This window comes from Lepisosteus oculatus, chromosome 29 (assembly GCF_040954835.1).
Source record: "Lepisosteus oculatus isolate fLepOcu1 chromosome 29, fLepOcu1.hap2, whole genome shotgun sequence".
Lineage (NCBI taxonomy): Eukaryota > Metazoa > Chordata > Actinopteri > Semionotiformes > Lepisosteidae > Lepisosteus > Lepisosteus oculatus.
This window is the reverse complement of record NC_090724.1, coordinates 7,220,747-7,233,407: the sequence shown is the minus strand read 5'-3', so window position 1 is coordinate 7,233,407 and position 12,661 is coordinate 7,220,747. Positions and strand designations below refer to the sequence as shown.

The following is a 12,661-nucleotide window of genomic DNA, read 5'->3' as shown; positions in this document are numbered from 1 at the left end:
TGTTCCTCAGCTGCAGTAATGAGCAGAATTGATGAGAAAACCCTGGAAATAAAGCACTGGCTCATACCGCACAGACATAACCTCCATCCCCAGTGTCGCTGTGCTATCCACAGCGAGGGAAGGTCTTTTTTTAAACCCTGCCCATTAAAATAACCCAGCGAGTGGATCGGAAAAGTCCCTAACTATATGTGTCCTGGACTGCTCACTTTAAATAAAGCATTTTGCTCATAACACCGAGGTCTGAGTAACATCACATGCATCCTTTAGATTGTCCTTAGAGGGCTGGAATCCAGAGTCTTTCCTGTCTATAGCTGTAGCTGCACCTCTCAAACAATTACAATCCTTTGGGCGTCAAAATAAAAAAACCTGATGTAGCCGAGTAGGAGACTGGACCCCATTACAGTCAAAGCCGTCTCTTCACTGTTTGAATTACTGATGTAATTCACAGTCTAGATCTAGGTTATGACTGATGACTCAGTGATAATTTGAGGCACATTCATCCCCTGCTGTGTCTGATACTTTGTTAATCCCCTGTCTTTCTCAACTGGAATGTGGAGTCAGCTGTGGATTCAATTTTTTTTTCACCCTAGTATTTATCTGTAGTGAACAAGCATTGGTACTCTTGGAAGAATGTAAAAAAGCCAGGTCAAAATAATTATTAACTACATGTATTTATATAGGGCTTTCCAGCAGAAGAATCATGAATCACTGCTATACATACAGGAGAATTGTCACTCCCTTTTTTGTCACTGTAGCCTCTCTATATTACTCTCCCTCAATAAATCAGGGGAAAAAGTAAGAGGCTTCTTCAGAAATTGAGGTATCCTTATATCATCCAAAGGAGGGACCATCACTGACCCCCTCTGGCCCAGCCTCACCTGCGGGTACTGTATGCACTGCTGTAACAGAGTGAAATAGTGCTTTTTTTTTACACAGGCGCTGACAACATTGAGCAGGCAGTGCCTTGCATTATTCAAATACAAATGTGTGCTGCAGATTATGATTTTAATTGGACACCCTTGAGAATTGATTAGGTATTTAGCACCACAGTGGAAAATGCTCATCTTAATCAGGAGACTGAGCCCTCAAGCCAGGCAAGCATGATGTCGGCTTGTGGCAATCTAGGGAAAAAACTACCCGAGCTCTTCATTTTGATTTATTTAACAATGCTTAAGCGCAGTGTTCCTGTGTAAGTCTCTGAGGTTGTGCGAATCGCCTGTTTTGTCTCTGAAGACATGTGGTTTGTTAGGCTTCCAGTTCTCAATAGCGCCGGTCAGCTGTACTGCACTGAGGCTCTGCACAGACACCCAGGAGTGCTCACTGCATTCATTCACGATGACAACATGCGGCTAACAGGAAGCCTGCAGACAGCCCTCTCACCCACAGCTGGGCTAATTTGCGATAAATCTCCTTTACCTACATAAACTTCACCTCTGCTCCCCTCCCCCCCCACGATCTTATGACTATAAGTGACCAAGCCTGTCTTGTAGCCTAATGATTCCCTTACATATACAGCATATCTATGTGGAAACTGGGAGATTTCCAAAGTAAAATCGCCATGAAATAGAAGATTGTGTGAGTAGCAGTTGCAGCTAAATCAAGCCAGGGAGAGGACGTGCTGAGGAGAACTTGTTATCTGCAGATACAGGCAGGAGTCTCCATGGTGGAAAACTGCACATGACTAGTGTTCGATATTAACCTCCAAGATACATCTACCCACTTGAGCTCTCTGGACTCTGGCCTTCTATCTATTCCAAAAACCTCCTCGCCCCGTGGAGCCCACGTTGCTCCAGGGCTCTTTCAGATGATGCTAGCCAGTCAGCACTTTCAAAATCCTGGATTTATAATCACTTTTATACAACCAGCTCTTAACTCTGTTTAACTGTACTGGACGTTTTTGTGTATACTGGTTGAGTTCCACTGTAAAGGGTCTGGAGATGATGTATCATGAAAGGTGCTATATAAAATAACAATGGTGATAATAATATGCGTCTCTAGTTTCACCTGCTGTCAGTCGTGGTTTTCTTCTGCTTTAGGATACGGATGAGAGCTTAACGCAGCTTCAGCAGAAATGAAGATCCGGGTATGAACTTTATTCAAAGCTCCTATCAACAACCATTAGATTTTGAATTGTTGAATAAACCATTTACGGTACTTTTTTTATATAGCTTGAGCAATTTGAAGATCGATATGATTTCAGAACATTATAGCATCTGTAAATTTAAGCTTCATTATTTTATTTATTGTTTTAGTTTTGCCACATCTATTCTTTTGCACACATGTCCAGATTGTCATATTTTAAGATTCTATTACGTGAATTGTAGGAGCTTGTTCAGCTTTTTGTTATTATATGTTGCTTTGGATAAAAGCATCTAGAGAACTAAAATGTAAGAAATAACTTCAATAATGTTAGAAAAAAGAAAGTCATGTCTGGGCTTAATCTCACTAAAACTTAGACTTTCCAGAACCAGAATTTAACTGGCAGGAAAGTAACTTTCAATAAATTACCAACTGAAGAACATTCATTCAGTTTATTTCTGCAACGCTGTAGAAAATTCTATATATACACAAGAATTTTCACTTAACAATTCTTTGTGTCAGATTAAGCCAGCACGTGGCGGCAAAAGTTTTTTTTGTTGCTGTCAACATGCATATTGGCAACCGCAGAAGAATCTTGGTTGTGATCTTTCTGGTTAGCTCAAGCGCCTGAGGAGACAGAACAAAAGGAAACCTCATGAAAGCTCTGCGCGCTGAACTTCAACCTCAAAGTTCTCGGCTCAGAGGAAGCTGGGCCGCAACGAAAGGATGGTGTTTCCTGAGCTCATATCGGAGACAGCGACTCCTACAGCGCGCAGGTTTTCCTTCAACAGTCCCTGCTGCATTTTGAATGGAGTTTAGATTGAAAAGTTCGGGAGGGATGACAACAACCCAGTTCAATCAGACTCGGTTTGCGATCACCGTTTCCTCTCCTGAAACACTATAAACAGTGTACACAACCTCTTCTCTCCCTCCCATATCCCTCCTCCACCCCTTCTCCCCCTCTGCAGCTGCCCCTTGGTCACCCCTCACTCTGCAGGGGGGGGTCTCAGCCAACTCTGGCCAGGAGGTCGGCTCTCAACCAAGCGGGTTCAGTCAGATTTTGACTAAAACGCGCCATAATCCTTTCACTGCACTGATAGGGGAGCCGCAGACCCCATTTCTCAGACCAGTTATTAAATCTTGCTCACGAAATAAACTCATCGAGGTTCTAGAAAAAAATGACAAACTTTGAACTAAGCAATAAAATCGCCAACTCCGTGAAAGTACTGTCGCCATGTTGTCGCAAACTCGCATTCGAGTTCCCAGGAATTTGCGATATGATGTGACCCTTCCTGCTCACTAGTCCCTGTACTGACTAATGTACTGCGATGTACGAGCGAATAAGTACAGGTTGTGCAGCAGACATTTCACCGCAGAAATGTTCCAACGTGATCTGTATGCAGAGTTAACAAGTCAATATTTGGCTAAAACTGTTGAAGTCGAGAGCAGTATTTCTATTGGATTAAAAAGAAATGTATTCCCAAGCCTGCTTGTTTACAGTGTGACAGGGCCACAGCATGTTACTGGACGTTTTGTTGCCTTGTTCTGAATCACAGAGCATGGTGTTGTCTATTTGTGGTGTAAATGTGAGGTTTTACTGTGCTGTACTGTGTACATTTTACTTTTATTGCGGTTTGAAATGCACTCATCAATAGCGATTCTTTCTAACCCCGAAATACGAAAACAGCGTTGCAGTTCTCCTTTAACTGTTGTTATTCCTAGCGAACTTACACTTCAACAACAGGGAGAATGCTGAAAAAACAGGGCTTGGAAATGTTTTGCACACCGTGACAAACTCAGTTTGGTGCTGGAGAATTCTCCCCGTCTGTCCCCTTCAGACTTCTGCACACTAGGGAGAGCTGGGAGAGGTGAAAGGAGAGCTCAGCGTTCAGCACCCTGTGTTCAGACTGCAGGAGACATATGGAGGGGTTTTTTGCTGCCAGATGAAATTCCACTGAAGAAGCCATTAAACTGGGAAATGTTTTCTACTGTATAGAGTTTCTTTATGCATTCTTCAGATGTTGTGGTGGAATGTCAGGGGTCACTGAGCTGAACGCTGCCGAGCTGCTGTTGTTTTCACCCTCTTCCTCTTTCTCAAGCCTTGCTCATGAAAGAGGAAGGGGGTTGGGATGTTAGGATGGCAAAACACTGAGAAAATACCGGGAACGAGGGAGCGGGGATGGGGACTGCTGGACGGGGGGTGCACAGAGGTGTCCTGACCTTGGTGATGGCGATGGCACAGGCGTGGCCCCAGATCTCTATCAGCTGCTGCTGTCCGAAGCGGTAGTCCTGTAGGAGTTCGGTCTCCATTGCCGTCGCCTCTGCTTTGCTGCGGGGGACACCCAGACAGACAAGTGGTGAGAAGACAGGAGGCACTGGCACTGGGATTCTCCCATGTCTCTTGATCGCAGCACACAAAAAAAACACAAACCTGTTAACACATCTGACCACTGTCAAGAGTCCACCTCCTCCGTGTCTGTTCAATACCCGCTTTGCCCCTAGGGCAGGGGGCAATGAGCTGGGGTTGGCCTAGCAGGCACAGGGGGCGAGGTGCGACTACTCTCTAAATGAGATGCCAGCACGCACATGGGGGCAAGTAGGAGATGCCCATCAGCCTGTGTATCGAGACCCATGGAAATATCGCTGAAAACCGAAATACTGGAAACCCATGCGGACTTGGGGAGAACATGCGAACTCCGCTCAGAAGGTGCTCGTCGCAGGAATACAATCCCAAGAGCAGTGAGGTTGCACTGCCAGCCACCCCACTGGGACGCCACCACTTTACTGCTCTTTTTTGCTGCTGTAAGACGGTGTGTTTTAAAAAATATTTAAACGGTTTAGGAGTGCTTAATATCTCTTGCATGGCCCATTCAGAAAATGTTGCTCTTATGGCCAAGAAATGTGACAAAATGTCTTTTTCGCAAAAATCTATTTGAAAATCTACTCTCATGAGCTCCTACTCTTTCTGGAGCCCGCCTGTATGTGTCCCTCTCTCCCATGATTGCTGATGAGAGACACATGCCAGCAGCCATATCACCCTGCAACTCACAACTGACTGCCCACTGAAGCTCAGCAGGTGTGAGCCTGGTCAGTCCTTGGATGGGAGACCTGTGAAAAACTAGGTTGCTGCTGGAAGTGGTATTAATGTGGTCTTTGTGGGTCCTAATGCACCAGTATAGTGACAGGGACACTCTAAAATACTCTAAAAAGGCGCCGTCCTTCAGATGAGATGTAAAACTGAGGTCGTGACTCTCTGCTGTCATTAAAAATCCAAGGGCGTTTCTCAAAAAGAGTAGGAGTGTAACCCTGGCATCCTGGCCAAATGTCCACCTTGACCTTTACCCATCATGGCCTCCTAATAATCCCCCTCTCTGAACTGGCTTCATCGCTCTGCTCTCCTCCCCACTGAGAGCTGGTGTGTGGGGAGCGGACTGGTGCACTCTGGCTGCTGTCAGATCATCCAGGTGGGTGTGGAGGGGAGTCCCCATTACCTGTAAACCACTTTGAGTGGAGGGTCCAGAAAAGCGCTATGTAAGTGTGAGGAACTATTAGTATTATCTCAGGTGGAGCAGTAGTGTGTCCCTCCTCCACCTGGTCTGCTATTTAGTATGGACTCAAAGCGGAGTGTCCAGAAAAGAGCTATAAAAGTTTAAGGAATTAATACTATTAATAGGAATAATACTATTATTATTAACACTCCCTTCCCCACCTGTTGTCCACATGCCCAACAGGACAAGTCTCTCCTTCCAGTCTGTGGCCGGTAGGCTGCAGCTCACAGGGGCTGTGACAGAGGAGTATGTGAAATGTTACAATGGCATCGCAAGAGAACCCCAAGCAGCCAGGCCTGCGATAGTCTCTGTGGGCCCGAAACGGCTCAGTTAATCACTCATCTGTCAGCGGCTGCCTGACGGGCCCCCTGCTCCCGTGCAGTAATGGCCCCGGAGCCGAGAGACGTTATTAAAGTTATTAATTGTCCCTGGAGTGACAGCCTGCATGGGGTCCGTGATTAATTTAATCACTGGGAAATGGAGGCGAGCAGATTTCGTGTGAAACGCTCTTCCTCGAGGAGGGAGTGACAGCGAGTACTGGGACTGAGCTGTACAGCCTGAAACACGTGGCGCAGAAGGGGCGGCACTTCGAAGAAAACAAACAGCTAGTTACCCCATCAGGTAAAGGCCAAAAACATGGTCACAGACTTCAGAACTTCTTCTCACAAAAGACATTTTTTCCCCATTTTCTTGCCACATTCTCCACTGGGGGGAAAGGCCTGTGTGACCCCGATTTCCTTGGCTGTGTCCATGAATGCTTTCTAAGCACCTATGCCTTATCGGTGCACTTTGATGACTTTTGAGATCAATCCCCTTCACTTGTCAAGTGCTTTTCACCCAGAGTCGCTTTTCACAAAGTTACCCTGGGGGACCCAGCGATACTGTGCCACAGGGCTGGACACCTGTGCCTTTATCACTACAGAACCAACTGTGCTCCCCCCTACACTCTGGGGAGTGGTACTGCACTGTTAAAGCACTGAGCACGAGACTCAAGAACTGCTTCTATCCCACTGCAGTGCGCATCCTCAGCAGCTGACTGCAGGCCTCCGACTCAATGCACATCTGCACTCTGCACTTTTTTACATAGTCTATCCTTTTTTTTTGTATCTCTCAGTCTCACAGCTACATCTTTATTTATTTTCCCACAATATATGTATTGTTCCTGTTGTCTACATTGTGTGGTGTTGTCTGGTGTACTGTGTGTGTCCCGGGAGATCAGCGTGATTCACAATTCCAATGTACATCTACATATGGCAATGAACTCCTCTCTCTCCTCTCTTCAGTGTCCCTGTTTTTGGAAAAAACGCTTTATAAATAAGTTATTCTTATAGTTATCTCCCAGACTGCCTGCAAGATGGTGACAATGTTATCTTAGGGCTTCCCAGCCATAGACAGGGAACAACTTCATGTCTGGCTTTGTGGCCACTTTGCTTGAGCATCACAGACTCGTCTCTGGGCTCGGTCCGTAAGGGGAACTGAACGGTAACAGTAAGGGGGGATAATTACGTTACAATAGCGACGCCTTGTGGCCGGAAAAAAGTACTGCGACAGAAGTGAACCGACAAGCTTTTTACACGCAACAAGCTGCGCAGAGTTAAAACATAATTCTTCAACCTCAGAAATATCGTCACATTGCGCACTATGTTGTCACCAGCTGTTGCCGAAAAGCTAGGTCAACACTTTCGTTTTCTTTCGAGTTGATAACTGCAATACCGTCCTCGCTGGGGTTGAGCTGCAGCCGAAACGACTCGCTCTGCAGTAAATCCACACTGAACACAACTCCAGTCTGTCCCGAATTCCGCAGCCAGAATCCTGTCCGGGTCTAGTGCAAGTGATCACATTACTCCTGTCCTGGAGTCCTTGCACTGGCTTCCTGTCAGGTCTGGTGTTCCAAGTGCTCATGGCTCACCTTAAGGCTCTGCATGGCTTGGCACCTCGCTACCTGTCTGAGCTGCGATCGTCTTAATCCCTACATTGTCTAATTCTAATCCCCCAAACCCACCGACACTCTATGGGCGAAGGGCTTGTCTCCTGCTGCACCCCAGAGCTCTGGAATTGTATCCCTATGGATGTCAGAGAGTCAGCTTCAAAGTGCCTTTTCAACTCTAGACTCAAAAGTTTCTTTTTTTTAGAAGGGCTTTTATTTAACGGGTTCTGATTCTGCCCCCTTTACTTTCCTTCTGAATTCCAAACCATCATTGTAATTCTCTAACTCGGCTACAACATCTCACCGTGCATTGGACTTTCTCTCGCTCTGAAAATCGCTTTGCGAAGCTATATTATTATTATTATTATTATTATTATTATTTAGAGAGGAAACTGATATTTCATTGCAAAACTTTTGATTTGAAATTTTAAATTAGGAGGGTGCATGTGGCAGCGAGAAATAAGCCTGTCTTTGTTTTTTTCAAATTCTAATTTAACCAAATCCGTTTCAGCTGAATCTTAGAAGGGATCTTGTCTGGGCTCTCAACGCTGCACATTACTCACGCTTTGCTTAGCCTTATTCCGTGAAGAGAGTATATTTAGGCTTAAAAGTCGAGAGAAAGGAATCATTAATGACTTACATGAAACCTCCATGTATAATCTCCCAAGAAATGCATTTTAATGTTTCGCAGCTTCCACGCCAATTTTCCCAGCACGCTCCTCTCGTTGCCAAGACAACCCGAAGTGCCACGGGCTGTAGTTGGGTCAGACAGGACCGAAATCACTGGGCATTATTAATTGAATCTTGCTAACACGTCCTACCGACAAGCCAAGCCCGCAGTTTCCACGCTTGAGGTTTGCGTGCAGTCTCTTGGTCAGGAGTAAAAGTAAAACGCTGTTTCTCAGCACGGCCGGTCGAAACGTCTCTCAATGGACACAGTTTTTCCGCGCTGTAGGTTTCATAACCAAGACATTAATGAGCCGGAGTGTCTCAGCCGAACGCAATCACCGTGAAAAGCAAATTCCTGAGGAATACAATAGGAGTAATAAAACATATATCATAACAAACCGCAAATTATGCTTGATATTTAAATCATTAGAGGCTTCTTTTTTAAAAAATAAAGAAGCATTTATATATAGACTGCCACCACTGCAAGTTCTGCTTTAAATAACGGGGACTGAGCTCCAACTCGATTCGTTCACACACGGGTCGGTTCAGCCGTGCGACCACCAGGTGGCGCTGTAGAACCGACCGCCAGCCACCCGGCGAGCGCTGTCTGGCCGGGCCAGGCCGGGCCAAACCCGGAGCCACCTCCAGCAGAAAAGGGGCTTTTTTTTGTTCTGGGGGGCCGCCGCGGGAAGCAATCACACAGGGGCCCGGCAGTTCCCCCAGTGACAGCCCGAGGCGGCCATCATCGCTCCCGTTACAGTGAGGAGTGAGAGTCGCCCTCGCCTTTGCAGACCCCTGCGCAGGGCGAGAACAGCGAACTGGCGGCCCAGTTCGAAAATAAAAAAAGGAGGAGGCGATATACAGAAGAGTAAATAGAGATAAAATGACGATTCTGAAATTTCAGCTGCGTCCTGCGCCACGCAGCGCAGATCAATAACCCGCCTGGTAAACGACACCAGGTAGCAGAGTTGGAACCGGAGGCGGAGGAAGGGCAGAATAGTACATTCAATTGCCCCCCTCAGGGATGAATGAAGCATTTAAAATTGAATCTCTGTCGCGTACTGCAGCACGGAAGAGTGAGACTAAGTGGAAGTCCTTCAAAAACTGAGAACAGAACATTATTGCAGGTCTCAGCAAGAGAATATCTCCTGGGGCTCCTTCTGCTTTTAAATGTTGGAATACCAATGAGTTTTCATTCCAAGGCTTTATTGCCTTATCAAAGCCTGGCGTGGGCTATACTAGAGATCAGGGAAGTATTAACAGATGGGTCCAACACACTGTGGTTGCAGAACTGTGCCCAAACACATTGTAGGAATTTATCTACTTTTTTTTTTCTATTTTACACAAAGAGTGGCGGGAGCGTGGAACAAGCTTCTTCGCAGCTCGCCCTGCTGAAGCCGATACCCTGGCTTCTCTCAAGAAACGGATCACGAGATCTGAGAGCTGGCTGCTACCCACCAATAGTAAACCGGTCTGAAGATACAGAGTCCTTCTGGTTAAACAAATCCCGATCCCCTCCCGTGCTGCAAGACGGACACGCTTCTACAGAAGAGCCTGCGCCACCGTTCGCTCCTCTCCCACTCCAACGCCTTTCCCTGCCATTCACAGACGGCCTCGTTATGCTGCAATTACTCGGATCCTAATTAGACTGTTTACCAAAGCTGGGTTCACGCTTGGTTAAAAAAAAACCTATCCCACAGAGGGTCTCCTAGCAAGGCTGCTGCGCAGTCATCGAGCGGTTTTCAACAGCGCCACTACGTGCCTCTCAAAACAGCCTCTGCCCCTCATGCATAATTCATACCCGGGTACCAGAAAGCAAAACGGAGCTGCTGGGACCTGCGCACTGTCGCCCACGAACTGAAGCCAGAAGTGGATGAGCGAAAGCAGACAGCTGAGCTCCTCTCTGGCTATCCTGAAGTCCCCCCCCCCTTATCTCCTACCGTCCGGTAAACAGTATCGAAGCGTTCAGCCAAAGACTAATGGATTACGGAACAGCTCCTACCTCCAGGCAATAAGGCTGCTAAACAGCCAAGCTGCAGTTCCTTCAGCAAATCACCCGGAATAGCTACATGGACACACAGTTTTCACTGTATTCGGCACACTGCACTACTTGGACATAATGTATTGTACATACCCTGGACACATCGCAGCTCTATTCATATTGAGCTTTGTCTGAGTTGATTTTATTCAATTTCTATTGCACTATTATGTATTATGATGTGACTTTAATTTTGTGGTTTTTACCCCTCCCCGGTGAGCTCGCAGAAAAGACATCTCATTGCCAGCAACTACTGCTGTACGCTGTGTTGTTGTGCATTTGATAAATAAACTTTGGTTGATTGATTGATTGAACACTAGACGTCTATAGGTACAAGCCAGCCGGTTAAAGAGACCTGGGTAAATAACTGATATCCTAGACTGTCTGAAGCTATGCAAGAAAATCTTGGTGCACAGAGTGATGAGTCAGTGATTTAAAGGAAGGAAACATGTTGTTCATCCTAAGCAATACTGGTTCCTGTTAAGCCATGCCTCTTAGTAAGCAGCTCCTGGGAGCTCCTGGATCCCTGTTCAGGGATGTGGATCCCTGATCCTGTTGGCTAATGGCAGCCAGTCAAAACTGGGCAACGGGTGACCCCACACCCCACTCCCACCCGTACTGCACGAGCTGCTGCCAGGACACCCCAGCCTGCTGGATCAGACGACGCCCCAGCTCAGTCAGCAAGGCTGTGGCCCGTCCAGCTGAATGCACAGCGCTTTCTCCTTCTCCTCAAGTCTGCGGCTCTTTGAGATGGAGCAAACCGGATCCAGAGACGGCCAGCGCAGAGCTGAGTACCCCAAATTTCCAGCCCATCACCCCGATACCTAAGCTTGTAGGGTGGAAATCCGTACCCATACAACAGCTGCCTTGTGTGTAGCTCTGTGCTCAACCCCCCCCCCCCCTTGCCAACTTGGTTGCCCATGGCAACCTCTTCTATGGATACGGAGTGAGTCCACCGTGATTACACGACAGTCCGGACAGCAAAATCATGGAGTTGCAACCATGTTATTTCATCTCTCAATGGTACAGGGCTGAAGTGACACCTCCAGTGGTGCTAAGTGCCTAATTAGTGTCAGCGACAGTCTGAGCCACATGCTCGAGGTGCTAAAAAGGACAGTGGAGTGAAGAGATGCCTTCTCCCCAATTAGCCAAAGTCATTTAGATTCACACGGCCTCCCCCGCCTCTATCATTGTGCCTTGCTCAAGCCACAGTCGCAGTAATAACACTTGATGAGAAAACCCCCCTTCCGAAAAGATTCGCTGCTTTTTTTAATTCCGTCTGTCAAATCCACTCTCACGCCGTTTGTATTTTTTTTAATTGTCCTTTCCTCATTATTGCAGGTGTCAGCAAGAGAATAGCTCCTGGGGCTCCTTCTGCTGTCGAGTGTTGGAATACCAACGGATGTTCACTCCAAGGTTTTATTTCCTTATGAAAGCCTGCTATGGGCTATACTAAAGATCAGGGAAGTATCAACTGATGGATCAAACACACTGTGGCTCTAGAACTGTGCACAAACATATTGTAGGAAGTTATGTACTGATTCTCTTCACCGAGCAGTGGCTCTGTGGCTCAGGATCTGCGCCTGTGGCTGGAAGGTTGCCGGTTCAAATCCCGCAGCCGGCAGAGGAATCCTACTCCGTTGGGCCCCTGAGCAAGGCCCTTAACCCCAGCTGCTCCAGGGGCGCCGTATAAATGAATGACCCTGCGCTCTGACCCCAAGCTTTTCTCTCCCCGTCTGTGTGCGTGTGTCTCGTGTCAGCAAGAAATTGTATATGGTTAATAAGGTAATCTTATCTTAACATGGACACAGCAGCAAATCAAAAGTAAATGTCATAATTCCAGCCCACATGCATGTATACAACTTTATAAAAGAACAAACCTAATCTGAAGCACAGTTTGACACAAACTTTGACAGTGCTATGACTTTGCTAGCCTTCCAATGCTCATTAAATACAGTCTTGCCTGTGTGCCCTCAGCATTCCCAATGAGCCATTTTAAAAACTGTCAAAAGCAAGTCACAGTAAAAAATGAAGGCATCATTAAAAATGCAGCTGCATCAAGCTTGTTTGGCCAAGCGCCTCTTGAACCTTGACCTCTCGTGTATCAGGGTAGCGTATCTTTTTTTCTTTGCCATATGCTGCATTAGGGAAATGAGGAAGAGCTGTCTGGTGTTATCTAATGAATTCTCATTCAGCTCCAATACGGCGAGAGTGAGAGAGCACGGAATGCACCTTCCAGAATCGCTTGGCCGGTTAACCGTTTCTTAGTCTCAAAGACAGTGCTCGAGTTGAGAGTCTATCCAGCGGGAGCCCGCCATGAATAAATAAAATGCCCCCTTCTGTGCAAACTCACAGAGCGCTCCCTGCAGAGTGGGGCCAGATGGTGAAGCATGTTGGAGT

The 12,661-nt window shown here is 46.7% G+C and overlaps 2 protein-coding genes across 3 annotated transcripts in view; one reads left to right on the top strand and one right to left on the bottom strand.

Annotated features, from left to right (window-relative positions):
- The window catches only part of LOC102684231 (Rieske domain-containing protein), a 53,781-nt gene extending 41,552 nt beyond the window's left edge, over positions 1–12,229 (top strand). The window contains exon 4 of the transcript XR_011183981.1: positions 11,603–12,229. The gene's annotated coding sequence lies outside the window, so the exon portion shown is untranslated. The remainder of the gene's footprint in view (positions 1–11,602) is intronic.
- yjefn3 (YjeF N-terminal domain containing 3) overlaps positions 1–12,661 on the bottom strand; it is a 38,483-nt gene that overhangs the window by 7,382 nt on the left and 18,440 nt on the right. The window contains exons 1-2 of one of the 2 annotated variants that reach the window (XM_069185911.1): positions 8,195–8,292; positions 4,300–4,408 (exon numbers count right to left, since the gene is read on the bottom strand). In XM_069185911.1, the coding sequence (XP_069042012.1) occupies positions 4,300–4,389 (90 nt within the window). In that variant the 5' untranslated portion in view covers positions 4,390–4,408; positions 8,195–8,292. Of the gene's footprint in view, positions 1–4,299; positions 4,409–8,194; positions 8,293–12,661 lie in introns of those variants that run through there. The other variant, XM_069185910.1, reaches the window with a different exon arrangement.